This window comes from Salvia hispanica, chromosome 3 (genome assembly GCF_023119035.1).
Source record: "Salvia hispanica cultivar TCC Black 2014 chromosome 3, UniMelb_Shisp_WGS_1.0, whole genome shotgun sequence".
Classification (NCBI taxonomy): Eukaryota; Viridiplantae; Streptophyta; class Magnoliopsida; order Lamiales; family Lamiaceae; genus Salvia; species Salvia hispanica.
In genome coordinates, this window is record NC_062967.1 from 22,806,631 (window position 1) to 22,827,396 (window position 20,766).

A 20,766-nucleotide genomic window follows, 5' to 3' on the forward strand; every position below is an offset into this window, starting at 1 on the left:
ATACACCAAATAATCTCTTATGATATTTAATCATTCACTAATTAATACATACACATATACACACTTTTATGCTGCCATATTTATTTTTATGGGTTATAAATAAAATAAGTGAGTACTATCTATTTTTCTGTTCGCCCAACCATCACCGAAGTTCACCATGTGATGAGACATCGCACACATATATATAGAAGTTGATGCGTGTAATGTTATGCTTCATATTCCATTTACAGAAAAAAGAGAATACAAATCTAATTTGTCCGTTATACCCAGTAAATCGTATTATGATTATTTTTTATTTTATTTTTGTGATAATCTTGAACATAATAAAAACACGAAGCTGATCACCTGACTCAAAATATTAGACACTTTTTTTGATACAACGCTATCAATTTACACATAGCTAATTAAAATCACTACTTTGCTGTCATCATAGCTCTCGGGCATAAATATTTTGTTATGTCATGCATAACAACAAATATAAGGAAACGACAGAATATAAAAGGAAACAAGAAACATGCATGCGATAATAATACTTTAGTCATTAGCGTCGGTGTTACGAACTTCGCAATTCAAGCAAGTTATAAATGGATTTGCATTTGCATTTGCATCGATAGATATAAAATTACAAACCCAAATAGAGCAGTATTTAGGGAGGTTGGGAAAAATAAACGTGTAATTAAGGAAGGCGTTAATTGTTTTTTTTTTTCGGTTTTAATTTAGCAATTAATAAAAATATGATGAATAAAAGTGTTAAGGAAGGCGTAAATTCGGTTTTTTCTTAGCAATTAATAATATGATGAAATGTTGAATAGTTGGGAGAGTGAAAAATCTCGTGAAGGGGTGGGATTTCCCGTGAGAGTTGACCAAAGTAACACACTATTTAGACGAATTTTTTTATATATTGTGTTTCATACTCCATATTGCATGCATCCCACCATGAATTTCACTATCTTATACTCCTAATAAATTTTTATTACAAGATTAAAATTTATTGATATACAATCTCTATAATACTCAAATTTTATTACCAAAATTTGAATGTTTTAAAAAAATATATACATGTATGCATAACTGAATGATGGCTTAATCAATAATTGAATAGAGTTATTTATTTTATTTTAATTCTTTCTCATACCATGCTTTATGTTTAATTTCTGTTATTTCCCTATCTAATTTAATTGTGGACTAATTATTTACAAATATTAATTATGGTTACATAACCTACATTGTAAATAAATTATAACAGTACTAAATAAATAAAAATTTAGTCCCTCCATCCGTGATTAAATGTCCCATATTTAATTGACACAAGCTTTAAGAAATTGTTTGGCTTTATTAGGGGTAGAAAAGTTAGTGAAATGTATGGCCTACTTTTATATATCGGTTTTATAATAAAATGTAAGTGGAATGTAGGGTCCAGTTATCAAATATAGTAAAAATGAAATGGGATATTTATTGGCGGACTGATGAAATAGGAAAAATAAGATACTCCAATTTAATAGCGGACAGAAAGATTAGATTACAAGTAGACCCTTGTTTAAATGGCATCAGCGGCTGATGTGATCAACAATACTAACCTACTTAAAAAATGAAAATGATGGAGTATATGTGATTTTGTGGATCTGGGTTTCAAAGTATAAGAATTAAATGGCATATGTAAAATGGGCTGCCCATATATTGAATTCATAACTTGGCCCACTACCGTAAGCGTTGGCTGCTGCTTCTCCAAACTCATTTTGACGTTAGAACGACTGTTTCCAGTTTAACTGATTTTGTATTCCAATCTCGAACTTCAGTTCTCCCAAGTTTCTTAATCGCCGACTGAAGTGAGGATCCACAGGTTTTCTTCGATTCTCAATAGATACTTTGTTTTGAGCAAAATTGAGTCTACACACCATGTGTTCGATGGAATGCCCAAAGCGAATTGACTTGGTTCAGTTCTGTTAATTTGATTTTAGATTCATGTTTTTGTAGTTGTGGTGGTGGTAGCTTCAGTTATGGTCATGGCTGCTAATAAACCTCGGAGCGGCAGTTTCTCACGGAATTTCGGTGGAGCGTCAAGCTCTGTTCCTAGCATTCCTGGGCTTAAGCATGGTCCAAACGGGACCATGTTACTTTCGTCTGGCATTCCTGACCTGGATAGTAATTCCTTTTACTCAGCAGAGTTGGTTTTTGTTTTAGTTCGATGTGCACTATTTGAGATTATTTTTTTATCTTGACAGAGATTCTGGGTGGTGGGCTTGCATTGGGAAGTTTAATGGTGGTGATGGAAGATCCGGAGGCACCACATCATATGTTATTGTTGAGAAATTTCATGTCTCAGGGGTTGGTTCATCATCAACCTTTAGTATATGCAAGTCCTGCAAGTGAGCCCAGAGGCTTTCTTGGTACCTTGCCTAGTCCCATGGTGTCCAAGGATGACAAATCACATGTCCATGAGACCGAGCAGGTACCTTTTTCTAGTTAATGAACGTGAGTTCATCTATAGTTTATTTTGTTTAGAGTTATTGTCTTTGAAAGAATGAATGTACTGTAAATACAGGAGAAAGGGTTGAGAATTGCATGGCAATACAAGAAGTATCTTGGGGAGCAGAGTTCAGAGTCGCACAGAGGTGAAGTTTATCAATATGTGTCAGTTTTACGACTTTGTTACTGCTTTCTTCTCTTGTTTGCAACTGCTGTAATCACGATAGTTGTTATCAATAATATGACTTTTAGCCATTTTCTTCCTTCTCCATTTGGTGTTTGAATTGAGTTGGTGAAGATGGATGTCCACTATCTGCATTAGGGAAGCACTTTGAATCAGTATTAGATAGATATTATATTGTGGATCTATATAAACTGGCTGAAGAGACATTTCCTTCAGGCAAGAAGAATGATTGGTGGCACTACTTTTTTTGTGATATGTGGTAAAAAAAAAGTCTTGTTGGAAGTAACTTATGAAAGTGTTTCCTAATAAAGAAAGTGAAATCCAATCATTGTTTTACTTGCATAATTGACTAATATGAGAAAACATAAGATGACACTAAGGATATGCATGAAGTCGAGTTGCAAATAGATGTAATTGCTTGTGAGATGAGGTGGAAGATTCTTATCACTCAATATTTCGCGATGCAATAGAATACTAATGGACCCTATGAATGTGATTTATTTGCGCACTAGATATTTCCTATCCATCACATTTTTCTCTTCCGAGCCTGGCTTGTTTCACCTATTTCTTGGTAGCAGTTAAATCTTCACATTTCCTGTCAGAAAATGGTTCATGACTTCATGTGCTTGATAAACAGATGGAAAGTCAGAGTACTGCAATGACTTTGATCTGCGGAAGCCCCTGGAAAGGCATTTCTTTAATGGGAAGCAGATTGATTGTGTTAGCCTAAAGGAATCTGCTGATCTTGGCGCATTTCATGAACGTTGTTCGAGTTTCTTATCCCAAGCAAATCAGTAAGTCATTCTTCAACTAAAGCCCCTAAAAGTTCTTATTTATATTACTAAATAGATCAACATGATGTCTGATCGAATTGGGATGACAGTGATCAAATCAAAGTTGATCAATCAACTATATATGCAAATGACCCAATCATTCTTTGGTTTCTGAAGATTGTATAATCTAATTTGTCTCATCTGTTTTTAGGAACAATGGGGACATAACAGGAGGACGTATTGCTATTCAGTCACTGTGCTCGCCGCAGTGTGAATATTCCAACAGAGTAAGTATCTATTTCATTTTTTTATCATGTATTTTATAATTTTATGCGGTGTTTGGCCCTGCTGATAGTTCCCTACTCTTATGTAGGAATGGGAAATGCTTTCTTTTGTTAGATCCTTGAAAAGTGTGGTGAGATTGTCAAATGCAGTAGCTGTCATAACATTTTCACCTTCTCTCGTTTCAACAACCTTCTCAATAAGGCTGCAACATTTGGCTGACACATTAGTTTCTGTAAAAGCAATTCCAGGTGTTTACTGTTCTTTTCTGTTTTCATGCATAATACTACCTATTTAAATACATGAGAAGAAATGTAACTTACAAGTTATGCCTCAATTAGATGAAGACAAGGAACTGGCGACGCTTCTTACAGGATACAAGGATATGGTTGGACTTCTTAGTGTGCACAAAGTTGCACGTTTCAACACACAGGTATGTCATATGTGTAGTTTGCTACTACAGCTTGATGCTTTTTGTTATGTTTGTTTTGTATGAACACTACAGTGAAAAGCTAGAAACTTTAAACTCTTCGAGAAGAAAAAAGGCACATCATTTACTATTCCTACATCAAACTGAAAGTGATACTTATACTATTGTAGTTATATTTCAGTGGGATTTATACTCTTTTTGTGTTGTAAAATCACTGTCATCTATCATAATGAAGCATCTGAACTCATCTACAACATTTTTCTCCTAAATTATCATAATATGATATGGCTAGAAACATCTGATTTGTGCCCTGGATAACATAGGTCCCTGCAATTCTGGAGACAACCACATTCTCGATGAAACTGCAAAAGCGAAGATCCTTAGTTTTGGAATGTATAAACCAAGCACCAGTAGACGGTGCAACTGGAAGCTCTTATGGTTCTTCTGGTAGTTGTTCCGGGTCTTCTAAAACAGGTTCCTTCGACTTTTAATTGATGATGCGCGTATCTATTTAAGATTGTTGAATTTTTGGTGTCGGCTGATATCTTGGAAATGTTTTGCTCTAGCATTCGGTTTTTTTTTCGGTTCCTTTGAGTCACTGTATGTGTGATCCTAAGATTGGTTTGGAGTTATGAAGAAAACAATGAAACAAATAGAGGAAAACAAGCCTTATTCTTGCAATAGTCTTATTCATTTAGATGATGGGCTTGATTCAAGAAGATCTTCTATATGATGGGTTTGTTAAAAAGCCTAACATACTAAACACGAAAGCAATAAGTACTGAAGACAAAGTAACATAACATAAATGTGTTTGGTCTTCAGATTGCCAATCTATACTCCATTGTCTCATCTTTGACGATGGATGTGATTACCTTGCTTCAAGCTGAGTCTCGCTTATTAATAATGCGGATTAAAATGATGTAAATTTCAAGAAACGAGTATATATTTTATTGAAATAATTGTATAAAATACACCTACAAAATGTAAAGACAAACGACATGAGTATAATATGAACGAAAATAACATTCAACACTGATTGAACTTCCATCCTAAACCAATAGTGGCTCAAGCTTGATGGAGAGTGTTGGCAACATCTATCACAAACCGATACTTCACATCAGCTTTGGCCAACCGCTCCAATGCAGTGTTAACATAGTCAGCTGAAATTAGTTCAATATCTGCCTTTATATTATGCTTGGCCGCGTATTCAATCATTTCTTGAGTCTCTTTCATCCCTCCAGTCGCACTCCCAGAAATCATCTTTCTCCCTGCAACAATATTTATCCAATTCCACATTAAGCAAATAATTCACTGTAATAATGGATATATGAGAGAAACAATATTATATGCAAGGGTTTTGCACCTGCAAGGAGAGGAAAAACCAGCAGCTCAAGAGGCTTATCTGGGGCGCCAACCATGATGAGCTTTCCATGAGCCTTCAAGAGGCCAATGAGTGGCATCAAAGCATGATGTGCTGATACTGTATCAATAATACCATCCATTGTTCCAATGGCACCCTATATATAATAGTAATACAATCCACATTCATATTAATTTAGTGATGGTGATGATGATGATGTTAATAATTCAGAGGGATATATGTTTTTTTACCTGCATTTCATCAGCATCTTTACTGATCAAGAATGAATCTGCACCCAAATTTGAAAGCGCTTCGTCCTTTTTGCTGAGGGAAGTGCTAATGACTGTGACTTTGCAGCCGAAAGCCTTGGCAAATTTGACAGCAACATGGCCTAGTCCTGTCAAACCTTCTTAGAAACTCATTCTAGAATCTAAACCTCAAATATTGGCCTTATCTATTTGCCTGTTTGACATTACTCGAAAATTAAGAAAATGGCTTATATGCATACGTGGACAACTATTATTTAATGCTACTGATTAATAAGAATTGTTTCAATATATTCCGCCAGGAAGCTTGTCAAAACTGACAAAAAAACCACCGTTATGAGTTACTCTATCAAACAGAGTTCGAAGAAGGGGAAGGATCCTCTGCACCCCATGCTGTGTGCCAAAACGCAGATTTTTATTCACTAAACGGCAGCATTATGATGTGGAGTACAATTCATTTAATCTTCACCGCCCAAACAACTTTATTCATTCATCTATTTACATCTTATTTTATATACTTTAAACTTTAAAGATACGTACTAGTATTATTCATAATTATGATTTCTAAATGTTTTATTAATGAATAATACTATTAGTTATAAGTTACTTTAACAATATTAATTTATGTTGATTTTATTATTAAAAACATAAAAGATATTCTATAAAAATTATTAAAAGAAAAAAGTGTGACTGTAGTTTCACAAAAATTTACTTATTTTCTTTAATATTTTTATTCTTTTTAATAGAATATATTTTAATAGTTGAATATATTTTCTTTAATATTTTTATTCTTTTTAATAGAATATATTTATTTGTTTATGCAGTAAAATAATACTTTAAATTCAACTATTAAAAATGAGTTAAAACTACAATGGCTAGCAAAAATATTCCATAAAAAAGGATAAAAATATTAACGAAAAGAAATAGTACTAAATTTCTGTTAAACCACAACACACTTTTTCTCTTGTAGTAGTATATTTTTCTTGTAACATCTATTATATTGTCAATAATAAAATCTATATATGTAATTAATAAAATAACTAACTAAAAGGATTAGCAAAAGAAATTCTAATTAAAGAATAAATTTGGGTGGGCGGGTGGGGAATTAAATGAACTAGTTTAATAGCTAAAAGGAACAGTATATTAAATTTGCTGCCGTTTAGTGAATAAAAATCTGCATTTTGGCACACAGCATTGGGTGCTGTGGTGAAAACCACAGGATCCTTCCTCAAGAAGAACTCCTCACTCATGTTGAGGGTGCCAGGGAGGAAGATTTAATTACAATGCAGTACGTTGCAAGACTAGGATCCCCTTTGGATTGAGAGGTAACAATTGCGGATAGGGATGTGAATTCAACCCAAAATTTGTTGGTTGGCCTGAATAGTTAGACAATTTGACATGGTTAGCGTTGAATATTTATAACCCAAAAAAGTCACAACTGAATGACCTAAATTGAATAGTTGGTACCCTAAAAGGGTTATATTACTTTTTTTTCATTGCAGCTCTCGCACGATCGACAAGATCCGACCATGCATCCCACACCAACTTTGACCTTCTCAACCTTCTTTCCCACCTCTGTTACCACACCAACAATCTCATGCTTGCAATTATATATCCATATCAATTATCGGCATCTAATGGCATAATTACATGATATGAATTTGCAGAAAGTTACCCCGGTACAATGGGATATTGAGTGACTCCCCACTCGTTTTTGAGGTAATGAAGATCAGTGTGGCAGATCCCGCAATACAAAACTTTGAATTGCACATCATCATCACCAGTTGCCCTGCAAAATGATCAACTATAAGTATAATATAGTTTACTTCCTAGGCTCGTAGCCGATTCATCAACATCATCATCAAGCAAAGCACCTTCTGGAGAATTTGAAAGGAGAGAGATGGCCAGATGAGTCTGTAGCAGCCAATCCTAAGGCCTTCACAGGGTGCTCATTAGAGAGAAAAATGAGTGAGTGAATGATAGTTTGGCATATTGTTGAAAGAGTATTTATAGGAAAAAGAGTTTAAGAGATGGTGATGTATCTGCTGAGCGCGGAGGCATTTGAATGTATGAGAATGGTCAATAGAGACAACTCAACGTCATGCTATATTCTTTGTTACAAACTTATTCTATTCACCAATTGTTCTTAATAAAAGTCACAAATGCACATTCTCTCCATAGACTTGAATTTCTATTTTTTCTAGGAGTTTTGAAGTTGAACTATCTGCAAATGTATAATTAGTATTGACAGATTAGTATTCCCCCGTACAATAAAAATATGAGTATATGATATGACATGGAAATTAAGACAAAATTGATAAAGTAAAAGAGGGATGAGGAGAATGATAGAGTAGTGTTAATGGATAGTAAAAGTATGATCCATATTATTATTAATGTTTTGACAGTGATATAAGATATAAATAACTTGATGTGTAATAATTGGGTCAAGACGTGACTTTGTGGAGCATAACCGAGTTGAATGATGATTTGTTTGGATTGAAAAATAAGAAAAGTCAGCAGTACTAATTTCATTATCAAGAAAATGTTTTGAACTAAAGATATAATATAGTAATGAAACATTAAACGCGCAAGTTTCTACCATTCAGATTTTCAATCTCACAAATTAAAATCATCAATCTCGTAATATCTTATATTAATAATTTTGTTTGTTGCTGATGATGATGATGGATCGGCTGAGCATAGGCCTACTGAGTCGTGGCTGCTGCTGTGTGAATGCCCAATTGATACGCGTAAGCCTTTTCCTGTTTAGATTAGTCAATAAAACCAACATAGTACTACATTATTTATTTTAGTCGCATACCTTCTTAGATACTCAATCTAGAATCTTACACAAAAAATGACCATCCTATTCGAGTATAGTCCAAAATTTAAAAAAATGGCGTGGACAACTATAATTTAATATAATAAATTTTTTGTTGGAAGCTTGTCAAAACTGACACGAAAGCCACCGTTATGAGTTATCAAACAGAGTTTGAACAACTCTTCACTCATGCTGCGGGTATCAGAGAGGAAGGTTTAATTGCAATGTGCGTTGCAGGACTAAGATCCCATCTGGATGGAAAGGTATAATTGCATATAAGGATGCCAATTCAACCTGAAATCCGTAAGTGGCTGAATAGCCTAACAATTTTATAGGGTTTAGGATTGAAAATCTATCGCACGAAAAAGCCACAACCTGAATAGCCTATAAATATATATGTGCAAAATTCAACAAAATAAGAGATGACCAATCTCTCCCCTCGGAGACCGAACAAAACAAGAGATGGACACAGGTACAGAACTTAGACAATATGACATGCAATTCAACTGACAAAAGTATATTTTTATTATAGTATGTGTGCATACATCACATGTACTAAACTCATAGATAATTCAACAGTGAATATATGCGTAAAATTGAAAAGTAATGGGAGAGGAGAAGAACAATCTTTTCCATCAAAGGACAAACAAAACAAAAGAAGAACAATCTCTTCCATCAAAGATCCAAGTTCAAGATTGTGTGAGAGTGTTGGCAACATCTATCACAAACCGATACTTCACATCAGCCTTGGTCAGCCTCTCTAAAGCAGTGTTCACATAGTCTGCTGAAATTAATTCAATATCCGCCTTTATATCGTGCTTTGCTGCAAAATCAATCATTTCTTGGGTCTCTTTCATTCCTCCAATCCCACTTCCGGATATCATCTTTCTCCCTGAAAGAATATTCATTACAACCGCACATTAATATCATAAAAATGATTGATTTTAGTATATATCTTATAATTTGATACTCCACATGGGTATTGTACCTGCAAGTAGGGGAAACACCGGTAGGTCGAGAGGCTTATCTGGGGCGCCAAGCATGATGAGCTTTCCATGAGCCTTGAGTAGGCCAATGAGTGGCATCAAAGCATGATGTGCTGATACTGTGTCAATAATACCATCCATTGTTCCCATAGCACCCTAAATAGATAATAGTAACGCAATCCACATTCACATAAATTTAGAGATATGATGATAATGTTGATAAAACAAGGGATATTTCTTTTTGTACCTGCATTTCATCAGCATCTTTGCTGATCAAGAATGAATCTGCGCCCAGATGTGAAAGCGCTTCATCCTTTTTGCTGAGGGAAGTGCTAATGACTGTGACCTTGCAACCGAAAGCCTTGGCAAATTTAACAGCCACATGCCCGAGTCCACCCAAACCGACAACTCCAATGTGCATCCCGGGCTTGTCTAGTCCAAAGTATCTCATGGGGCTGTAGGTGGTGATACCGGCACACAGAAGAGGAGCAGCAGCATCCAATGGCATGTTGTCAGGAATACGAACAATGAAATGCTCGTCAGCAACCATGATATCGGAGTAACCACCATAGGTGATGGTGCCATCGTGGTAGGGAGCAGCGTATGTGGGGATGATCTTGGGGCAGTAATTCTCAAGATCTTCTTGGCAGCTCTCGCACGATCGACAAGATCCGACCATGCATCCCACGCCAACCTTGTCTCCAACTTTGACCTTCTCAACCTTCTTTCCCACCTCTGTTACCACACCAACAATCTCATGCCTGCAATTGCATATCAATGTTACTTATAGGCATGATTGCATCTAATTTGACTCAGAATTAGCAGAAAGGTTACCCAGGAACAATGGGATATGGAGTGACTCCCCACTCGTTCTTGAGGTAATGAAGATCGGTGTGGCAGATCCCACAATACAACACCTTGAATTGCACATCATCATCTCCAGTTGCCCTGCAAAATGGAAGGAAGTATAAGTATAATAGTTTACATCATATGCTCCTAGCTGATATAAATATATAGTATATTGAAAAATCAAAGCACCTTCTGGAGAATTTGAAAGGAGAGAGATGGCCAGATGAGTCTGTAGCAGCCAATCCTAATGCCTTCACAGGGTGCTCTGTGTCGTGTGATTTCGCCATTTAACACAAGTGTATTGATTTTGGTGATTGAACAATGTAGAAAATTGAGAGAATGAAATGAGTGAGTGAATGATGCTTTGGCATAATGTTTAAAGACTATTTATAGGGAAAAGAGTTGAAGAGATGATGATGTATCTGCTGAGCGCAGAGGCATTTGAATGTATGAGATTGGTCAATAAACACTACTCAATTTCATGCTATTCTTTGTTACTCCGTACAAATTTATTCTATTCACAATTGTTATTATAAAAGCCACAAATGCACATTCTCTCCGTAGACTTGAATTTCTATTTCTTCTAGGCGTTTTGAAGTTGAACTTTCTGTAAATTTATACCTGACTTTGTGGCGCGTAACTGAGTTGAATAATGATTTATTTGGAATTTGGATTGAAAAATAGTACTTCCTCCATCCCTACGTAGCTGAGTCGTATTTCTTTTGGGTTGTCCTATTTTAGTAGAGTCATTTTCTTTTTTTGTTTGGCAAAGACTATTTTACTCTCTCTCCATCTCTCTATATTTTTCTTTTCTATTTTATTCTCCTTTTAATTAACTTATTTAAAATAAATTTTCTTAAATCTCGTGCCGAAAAAGAAATGCCTCTTCTACAGAGGGGACGAAGGGAGTAAGAAAAGTCAGTAGTACTAATTTCATCATCAGCGGAATTGTTTCGAACTAAAGATATTTTATATGAATGAAACATTAAACGTCTAAGTTTCTAGCAATCAGATTTTCAATCTCACAAATTACAATCCACTGTCTCTGTAATATTTTATTACTCTCTCTGTTCACCATTAAATATCTCTTCTTTTTTTTTTCATCCGTCTACAAATAAATATCTCATTTTACTTTTACTATTTTTTAAGTGAATCCTACATTCCCACTAATTTATTTCACTCAAATAAGATTCACGTTTCACAACTTTTTCTATAAAATTTATCTCATAAAAGTATACAATTTCATGGCTGCTGTTGTGTGAATACCCATTAAATAAGCGTAAGCTTTTTTCAGTTTAGATTAGTCAATAAAACAAACATAGTAGAAGTACTACGTTACCTTCTGAGATACTCATTCTAGAATCTAACATAAAAAAATGACCGTATCTGTTTGTCTAATCTCTTTGAGTAGTTAATAGGAATTGTTAAATTTATAACACTTAAATTTAATAACGACATCTATAAAAGAAAAATACCCCATCCAACAGCTGATAGAGGCACTGGTGGAAGAACTCCATGGAGCAACATTGTTTTCGAAGATTGATTTGAGGATTGGCTATCATCAAAGTAGAATACATCACCAAGTTAGAAAAAAAAAGAGAATAGCTTGTATGCCAAGAGAATTAAATGTGACATTGCAAAATCAAATGTGGAGTAGTTAGTTAGGCTACATTATATAAGAAAAATGAGCGGAAATAGATCCTAAAAAGTTACTACAAGCTATTCAAAATTGGCATGGTACCATAGATGTAACACAACTGAGAGGGTTCTTGGATTTTATCTGGATTATACACAAGTTTGTAAAAGGATGTTTTTAAAAGGATAAGGCATTATTCGTCGACCATTGGCAGAGTTATTGAAGTAAAAAAAGCTTCACTTTGAATCAAAACACTGTGGAGGCATCCCAAGCTCTCAAACAAGCTACATTTGTTGTTGAAACTAATGCTTCCAGTAGGAGAATTGGAGCTGTGTTGAAGCAGGAGAAGCACTCTATTGCTTTTATTGGCAAATCTCTACCTCCGAGATTGAAGCTACTCTCAATTTTTGAAAAGAAGTTGTTAGCTATAGTTTTTATTTCACACATTGTAGTCATTATTTGGGAAATGCTAGGCTATTGTCAAGACCGAACAAAACAAGAGAAGAACACATGTATAAGACTTATAGGCAATATGATGTGCAATTCAACTAACAAAAGTATATTTTTATTATAATGTGTGCATACATCACAGGTACCAAACTCAGATAATTCAACAGTGAACATATATGTAAAATTGAAAGTAATAGGAGAGGGGAAGAACAATCTCTTCCATCAAAGGACAAACAAAACAAGAGAAGAACAATCGCTTCCATCAAAGTGTTGAGTTCAAGATTGTTGGAGAGTGTTGGCAACATCTATCACAAAGCGATACTTCACATCAGCTTTGGCCAACCGCTCCAACGCAGTGTTAACATAGTCAGCTGAAATTAGTTCAATATCAGCCTTTATGTTGTGCTTGGCCGCGAAATCAATCATTTCTTGAGTCTCTTTCATCCCTCCAATCCCACTCCCAGAAATCATCTTTCTCCCTGCAACAATATTCATCCAATTAAGCAAATAATTCATTGTAATAGATATATGAGAGAAGAAATATTATGTAAGGGTTTTGCACCTGCAAGAAGAGGAAAAACCGGCAGCTCAAGAGGCTTATCTGGGGCACCAACCATGATGAGCTTTCCATGAGCCTTGAGTAGGCCAATGAGTGGCATCAAAGGATGATAAGCCGATACAGTATCCACAATACCGTCCATTGTTCCCATAGCACCCTATTATTAGTACCCGAAAATTGATTTAGTCTTGATGAATAAGTTCGTGAAGATGCTCAATAAAAATAAAAGTGATTGTATTGTACCTGCATTTCATCATCATTTTTACTAATCAAGAAAGAATCGGCACCCAAGTTTGAGAGTGCTTCCTCCTTCTTGTTAGGAGAGGTGCTAATGACGGTGACCTTAGCACCGAAGGCCTTGGCAAATTTAACAGCAACATGGCCGAGTCCACCCAAACCCACAACTCCGATGTGCATCCCGGGTTTGTCCAATCCAAAGTATCTCATGGGGCTGTAGGTGGTGATGCCGGCACATAGAAGAGGGGCAGCTGCATCCAATGGCATGTTGTCGGGAATACGAACAATGAAATGCTCGTCGGCAACCATGATATCAGAGTAACCACCGTATGTGATGGTTCCATCAGAGTACGGTGCACTGTAAGTGGGGATGATCTTGGGGCAGTAATTCTCAAGATCATCTTTGCAGCTCTCGCATGATCGACACGATCCGACCATGCATCCCACACCAACTTTGTCTCCTACTCTCACCTTCTCCACCTTCTTCCCTACCTCTGTCACTACTCCCACAATCTCATGCCTGTCATTTTAATTCGCATTATATATTAGTCAAGAAAATGTTTTATAAGAAATAAAGAAAGAAAGGGAAACTCACCCGGGGACGAGAGGATACTGAGAGATGCCCCATTCGTTCTTGAGGTAATGAAGATCGGAGTGGCAGATCCCACAATACAACACTTTGAACTGTACGTCTTCGTCGCCAGTAGCCCTGAAAAATACGCCACGGATATCGATGTTTTAGTTAAAATCGATTGCCAGAATAAAAGAAATGAGTTGTATTTTAGGATATAGTACAAGAATGAGCAGCATGAGAGAGGAGAGGAAAAGCACCTTCTGGAGAATTTGAAGGGAGAGAGATGGCCAGATGAGTCTGTAGCAGCCAATCCTAAGGCTTTCACAGGGTGCTCTGTTTCATATGATTTCGCCATTTAACACAAATGTATGTATGTGTATTGGTAATTAGAAGTATGTAATATAGAAAATTGAGAGAAGGCAAATGAGTGATTGATTATTTGGGAGATTGTTAGAGACATATTTATAGGAAAGAATGGAAGAGAAGATGATGTATATGCTGAGCGCATGCCCTCCTTAGTCGTGGCTGCTGATGTGTGAATACCCAATGGAATAAGCGTAAGCCTTGCTTTGACTGTTAAAGATTAGTCAATAAAGCCAACGTGCATTTTTTTAAATTCTAGTGTCAAACCTTCTTAGAAACTCATTCTAGAATCTTAACCTCAAATATTGACCTTATCTATTTGCCTGTATGACATTACTCGAAAATTAAGAAAGTGGCTTATAATTTAACGCTACTACTGATTAATAAGAATTGTTTCAATATATTCCGCCAGAAAGCTTCTCAAAACTAGGGCTGGGAAAATACCGAAAAAATAATATATCGCTCGTATCGTATTGAAAAATATAAAAAAATTATTGAATTTTCGGTATAGCGTAATTTTCGATACGATACGGTCGTAAGTTTTCGATACGATAACGATATGGATTTCCTTATATTGCGATATATTATATCGAATATACGATATATATCGTATATATCGAAACATATTGAAATTCAATACATATTAAAGTTTAAAATTATAAATATATAATCCATTTAACATTCATATATTTAGAAAGTACTCCCTTCGTCCCATTGAAGATGACTCACTTTCCTTTTTAGTTTGTCCCAACCAAGATGACTCATTACCAAAAATGAAAACCCATTTATCTTTACTTTATCCCTCTCTCTTACTTTACTCTCTCCACTTAACACACAAAATAAAATTGCATAAAATCTCGTGCCGCCCAAGAAATGAGTCATCTTCCTTGGGACGGAGGGAGTATATATATGAAACCATAATAAGAACACTATTTATTTTATTGTGTTGAAGTTTTATTAATTTTTGTGTTATTTTTCATTTTTGAAATTATATTTTTCGATATACAGGTATTCGATACGATAATGATATTTCGATATATCGTATCGATCTTACGATATATCGAAATATCGATACGATAACGATATTGATATTATCCATATCGAAAGTTCAATATATAGACGATATTGATATTATCCATATCGAAAGTTCGATATATCGAATTATTTCATATATTTCATATGAAACTTTCGATACGATAATGATATGAAATTATTTCATATCAATATTTTCGATACAAAACACGATACAACGTTTTCGATACGATATATCGTATCGACCCACCCCTAGTCAAAACTGACACAAAAACCACCGTCATGAGTTATCAAACAGAGTCTGAAGAAAGGGAGAGGATCCCCTACTGTGATTAATAATATAGCAGGGCGTGAGGTGCTTAAAACGCACAAATTTATAAACTAAACGCAACACTTCTGCCAACTTATGTTTTATTCACTTCATTTTAAACACTTTTTTTTATTCTATGAAACAGCAAAATACTCGGAAAGGCATTTGCGTACATTGTTGACTTTAATTAATTGTTAACTTTTAAATGCTTAATAAGCGATTAGGTATAAAATAATTTAAACTAAACTATACTAACACCAAGTCTAGCTCGTCTGAAATTGTTAATCTTACAAAATCAAAAGAACATAGTACTTATTAAAGAAAGCTATTTCCATGCGCAAAATATGTTAGAATTAAAAATAGAATTTCGGTCTCAAGTTGAATCGTATATTTTTTTGGATGTCTCAATTAAATTGAGTAATTTCCTTTTTTAAAAAAAAAAAAACATCCAATCATTATTTTATTTTATCTTATATTTTACTCTCTCTTTATCTTTCCTACTTTATCGTCTCCTACTTCTCAACATAATTTCTTAATTTTCGTTTCCAAAAGTTTTAACTCTACTTAGTTGGACGGAGGGAGTATGTGATTGATTTCTTCTTGGCCTTTGTTTTGAGTAAAGAATAATAAATCTCATCTACATTATTCTCTTTTATTTTACCGTTTCTCTATTTTAACTATTTAGTGGAGTATCATTTTCGTCAAACACGTGTCGAATAGCAGTCACTCACTTAAGCTTGGACGAATCAAATATTTAAAAAGATGTGAATATTAAAAAATAATTAACTATAATTTTTGCATTTAAATTCACTAGTAATTAAAGTCAACAATGTATAATAAAATATTTTTATATGCAAACGCCTTTTTAGTATTTTGCTGTTTCATAGAATAAAAAAGTGTTTAAAATGAAGTGAATAAAACATAAAGTAAGTTGGCAGAAGTGCTGCGTTTAGTTTATAAATTTGTGCGTTTTAAGCACCGCATGCCCTGTTGTGTTATTAACCACGACAGGGAATCCGCCTCCAAGAACTCCTCACTCATGTTGAGGTGTGAGGGAGGAAGATTTAATTACAATGTTGTACGTTGCAAGACAAGGATCTTCTTTGGATTGAGAGATAACAATCGCAGATAAGGATATGATAACAACCCAAAATCCGCAAGTTGGCCTGAATAGTTAGACAATTTGACATGATTAGGGTTGAATATTTATAGCCCAAAAAAGTCACAACTGAATGACCCTAAATCGAATAGTCCGTACCCTAAAAGGGTTATATTACTTTTTTCAAATATTTTTTTGATTCCAAGGTAGCGGCGAAATATAATCCGCTCATGAGTTTTCCTTTTCGAAATCTATTGATTACTCCCTTCGTTCCCTCGTAATTGAATCATTTTTCTATTTCGGGAAGTTCCCTCATAGTTGAGTAATTCCATATATGGTAACTTTTTTTTCCCCTCTTACTTTATTCTCTCTACTTTATTCACTTTTTACTTTATCATCTCTACATTTTTCCTCTCTCTCTTACTTTTTTATCAGTTTATTTAACACACTCAATATATCTTTCTTAAACTCCGTGCCGAAAAATTTCGTCTCAACTATGAGGGAACGGAGGGAGTATTTAGTTGTTTACCCATTTAAGACAACTAATCAATACTCTCTCCATCCAAGCATAAGCGAGACGTTTATAATCATTTTTTCAAAACAGGTTCGAAAATGAAACATCTCGCTTAGGCTGGGACGGAGGTAGTACTTTTTATAGAGAAAATTACCATAAATAGACTAATACTCACATATTACATTATAATTAGATATGTAAATTATAATACTCAGTTAATTACAAAATAAAAGTTAGTCAGGGTCATGTTGCTGTAGAATCATTGTCAGGCCAGACAGCAGTAATTCGATCGGTGGGAATACTATTGGCTCATGTACTACCGCATCAATCTTCACATCTTCTTCCGGTTTCATTCTACACTCAATAACGAAATTCTGTTGCATCTCATTGTTCCTATCCAACCAACTTTTTCTCTTTGAGATTATGTTGAAATTATTTTCTTTATATTCACTAACAAAAGCATATTTTTATTACTGTATAATATGTGTGTATAAAACACAGGCACAAAACTCAAAGACAATTCAACAGTGAATATATGTGTAAAATTGAACAAAATAAGATAAGAACAATCTCTTCCATCAAAGGACAAACAAAACAAAGAGAAGAACAATCGCTTCCTTTGAAGAGTCGAGTTCAAGATTGTTGGAGAGTGTTGGCAACATCTATCACAAACCGATACTTCACATCAGCCTTGGTCAGCCTCTCTAAAGCAGTGTTAACGTAGTCTGCTGAAATTAGTTCAATATCCGCCTTTATATTGTGCTTGGCTGCAAAATCAATCATCTCTTGGGTCTCTTTCATTCCCCCGATCCCACTCCCGGATATCATCTTTCTCCCTAAAAGAATATTCATTTCAAACTCATATTAGTGTCATAAAAATGATTGATTTTACTATTATGTCATAGAATTGATACTATATAGGTATTGTACCTGCAAGTAGAGGAAAAACCGGTAGCTCGAGAGGCTTATCTGGGGCGCCAAGCATTATGAGCTTTCCGTGAGCCTTCAAGAGGCCAATGAGTGGCATCAAAGCATGATGTGCTGATACTGTATCAATAATACCATCCATTGTTCCCATAGCACCCTATATATAATAGTATTACAATCCACATTCACAATTTAGGGATGATAGTGATGCTAATAAAACAAGGGATATTTCTTTTTGTACCTGCATTTCATCAGCATCTTTGCTGATCAAGAACGAATCTGCGCCCAAATGCGAAAGCGCTTCGTCCTTTTTGCTGAGGGAAGTGCTAATGACTGTGACCTTGCAGCCGAAAGCCTTGGCAAATTTGACAGCAACATGGCCTAGTCCGCCCAAACCAACAACTCCGATGTGCATCCCGGGCTTGTCTAGTCCAAAGTATCTCATGGGGCTGTAGGTGGTGATGCCGGCACATAGAAGAGGAGCAGCAGCATCCAATGGCATATTTTCGGGAATACGAACAATGAAATGCTCATCAGCAACCATGATATCGGAGTAACCACCATAGGTGATGGTGCCATCATGGTAGGGAGCAGCGTAAGTGGGGATGATCTTGGGGCAGTAATTCTCAAGATCTTCCTGGCAGCTCTCGCACGATCGACAAGATCCGACCATGCATCCCACACCAACTTTGTCTCCAACTTTGACCTTCTCAACCTTCTTTCCCACCTCTGTTACCACACCAACAATCTCATGCCTGCAATCATATATCCATGTCAATATTATCGGCATGATTACATGATATGAATTTGCAGAAAGTTACCCAGGAACAATGGGATATGGAGTGACTCCCCACTCGTTCTTGAGGTAATGAAGATCGGTGTGGCAGATCCCACAATACAACACTTTGAACTGCACATCATCATCACCAGTTGCCCTGCAAATTGATCATGTATAAGTATAGGTTACTTACTTTCCTAGCTGATTCATCACCATCATGAGAGAGAGAGATAAAGGAAAAGCACCTTCTGGAGAATTTGAAAGGAGAGAGATGGCCAGATGAGTCTGTGGCAGCCAATCCAAAGGCCTTCACAGGGTGCTCTGTTTCATGTGATTTCGCCATTTCACGAATTAGTAAAATGTCAAAGCAAACAGAGGAGAAATTATAGAGATTATTGGAAATGTGTTTGTGATTGTTTGGAAGATGTAAGAATGGTATTTATAGATAAGTGTTTTGACGTCTCATTCCCATTCGGCTGCTATTGTGTGAATACTAAAGCGATAATAACCGTAGACTAAAGAGAGTTTGTCAAGATAGGCAATTCAAATTTTGCATTTTTCTAGAAATATTGACCTTCTTCGAAACTATTTCGAGAATCTTCTCTCTTGTTTTTTTTTATCAATTCCACCGCACACTTTGGACTATTCAATGCCAACTGCTTATAGTCATTTCCGTTTGATTGCGCCATTTTTTGATGCAAACGGAGACTACTAATTTAATATTTATTGTTTTTACTTTATCTGTTTTTAAAAAAGATCTTATTTTATTATTTTAATTCTTCTTAAAGAATTAGTCTTTTTTTATTTTACGCGATATTATTTTGTAAGTTGTGTGGAGGTTGAATAAAAAAAAGAGAAAAAATAGAAAAAGCGATATTTTATTTTTAAAAATAGTATGTCATTTAAAGTATAACATCCGAAAATTAATAATGTATTATTTAGAGTTGGACGAATGAAGTATATTAAATTGCTAATAAGGTGAATCGCGGAAGGATGTGGAGCAGGCTTTTGGTGTGCTCGAATCGCGGTGGGCAATAGTGGAAGGTCCGACGCGTTTCTGGTTCAAGGAAGTCATCACCGATGCCATGTATGTGTGCATCATCATGCATAACATGATAGTCGAACAAGAAGCTGGACATATCACCGATTGGGTCGATGATCAAGGTGGATCTAGCTCCAGCACGACGACCCCGCCTGTTGCTCGAGGATTACCGATGGGCTTCAATAAGGTTCTAGAGAGACAGACCCCAATGCGCAGCCAACAAGACCATGCGACGCTCATGAACGGCATGATTGAAGAAGTTGGAAGCGTAACGGCCATTGGGAATTTGTAGTTTTTTTATTTCGTAATATAAAATTTGAATTTTCAATGGAATGAAGTTGTTTTCTCCAATTTTTGAAGTGTTTAAATATTAAAAAAATAAATAAAATGCTTAGAGCAAGGCTTAGGGCGGACTATAGTCTGCCCCATTGCACTTGGAAGGGGCGGGAGATAAAATACTGATATAGAGGTGCATAGAGCGGGGCTTAGAGCGTCGTATATTCCACGCCGTTGTGGATGCCCTTAACATTTTTTTAATAATTATCCTTTTTTTCTTATACATTAACAATTTTATATTAACATTCATGTCTCCTAATATTTTTATTTATAAGAGGTCAAATTAATAAATTTAAAATTTCTCGTTATGTAGCTCCATTGACAAACTATTCAAATATTTGATAAGGTCAATTTTATGCATCGGTTATGAGGGTAAATTCAGTGATTTCCAAGGTCTAACACATGTTTTAAGTTCAGGTGTGTAGATAATCCGCCAATGCTAGGAAATGAAGAAAGACATCTGCCGGGCGGAGGAATCGAGCAGAAAGGAGA

The 20,766-nt window shown here is 35.4% G+C and overlaps 3 protein-coding genes and 1 long non-coding RNA gene across 9 annotated transcripts; 1 reads left to right on the forward strand and 3 right to left on the reverse strand.

Moving 5' to 3' along the window:
* Positions 1-1,672: 1,672 nt before the first annotated feature.
* On the forward strand, positions 1,673-4,816 carry LOC125213255 (elongator complex protein 4). Of its 2 annotated transcripts, none has more exons than XM_048113694.1 (9): positions 1,673-1,840; positions 1,959-2,142; positions 2,223-2,449; positions 2,543-2,612; positions 3,288-3,444; positions 3,635-3,710; positions 3,797-3,956; positions 4,047-4,138; positions 4,459-4,816. In XM_048113694.1, the coding sequence occupies exons 2-9, from the start codon at positions 1,998-2,000 to the stop codon at positions 4,624-4,626; spliced, it is 1,095 nt and encodes a 364-aa protein (XP_047969651.1). In that variant the 5' UTR covers positions 1,673-1,840; positions 1,959-1,997; the 3' UTR covers positions 4,627-4,816. The 2 variants fall into 2 exon arrangements, with proteins under 2 accessions (XP_047969651.1, XP_047969650.1); XM_048113693.1 differs by having other exon boundaries at positions 1,975-2,142.
* A 244-nt stretch (positions 4,817-5,060) lies between these two features.
* Positions 5,061-19,319, reverse strand: LOC125213256 (8-hydroxygeraniol dehydrogenase-like). Of its 5 annotated transcripts, none has more exons than XM_048113697.1 (5): positions 19,142-19,319; positions 18,940-19,053; positions 18,360-18,873; positions 5,499-5,652; positions 5,061-5,403 (listed from the first exon to the last, which is right to left on the reverse strand). In XM_048113697.1, exons 1-5 carry the CDS (start codon positions 19,237-19,239, stop codon positions 5,201-5,203), a joined length of 1,083 nt encoding a protein of 360 aa, XP_047969654.1. In that variant the 5' UTR covers positions 19,240-19,319; the 3' UTR covers positions 5,061-5,200. The 5 variants fall into 5 exon arrangements, with proteins under 5 accessions (XP_047969654.1, XP_047969655.1, XP_047969656.1 ...); XM_048113698.1 differs by lacking the exons at positions 18,360-18,873; positions 18,940-19,053; positions 19,142-19,319 and adding exons at positions 9,816-10,329; positions 10,403-10,516; positions 10,607-10,760; XM_048113699.1 differs by lacking the exons at positions 5,061-5,403; positions 5,499-5,652; positions 18,360-18,873; positions 18,940-19,053; positions 19,142-19,319 and adding exons at positions 9,090-9,474; positions 9,571-9,724; positions 9,816-10,329; positions 10,403-10,516; positions 10,607-10,760.
* LOC125213259 lies at positions 6,925-7,727 on the reverse strand. The gene is made up of 2 exons (XR_007174891.1): positions 7,636-7,727; positions 6,925-7,550 (listed from the first exon to the last, which is right to left on the reverse strand). It is a non-coding gene; the product is annotated as an uncharacterized LOC125213259 (long non-coding RNA).
* Positions 12,592-14,311, reverse strand: LOC125213258 (8-hydroxygeraniol dehydrogenase-like). The gene is made up of 5 exons (XM_048113702.1): positions 14,131-14,311; positions 13,895-14,008; positions 13,306-13,819; positions 13,066-13,219; positions 12,592-12,982 (listed from the first exon to the last, which is right to left on the reverse strand). Exons 1-5 carry the CDS (start codon positions 14,226-14,228, stop codon positions 12,780-12,782), a joined length of 1,083 nt encoding a protein of 360 aa, XP_047969659.1. The 5' UTR covers positions 14,229-14,311; the 3' UTR covers positions 12,592-12,779.
* Positions 19,320-20,766: the final 1,447 nt, after the last annotated feature.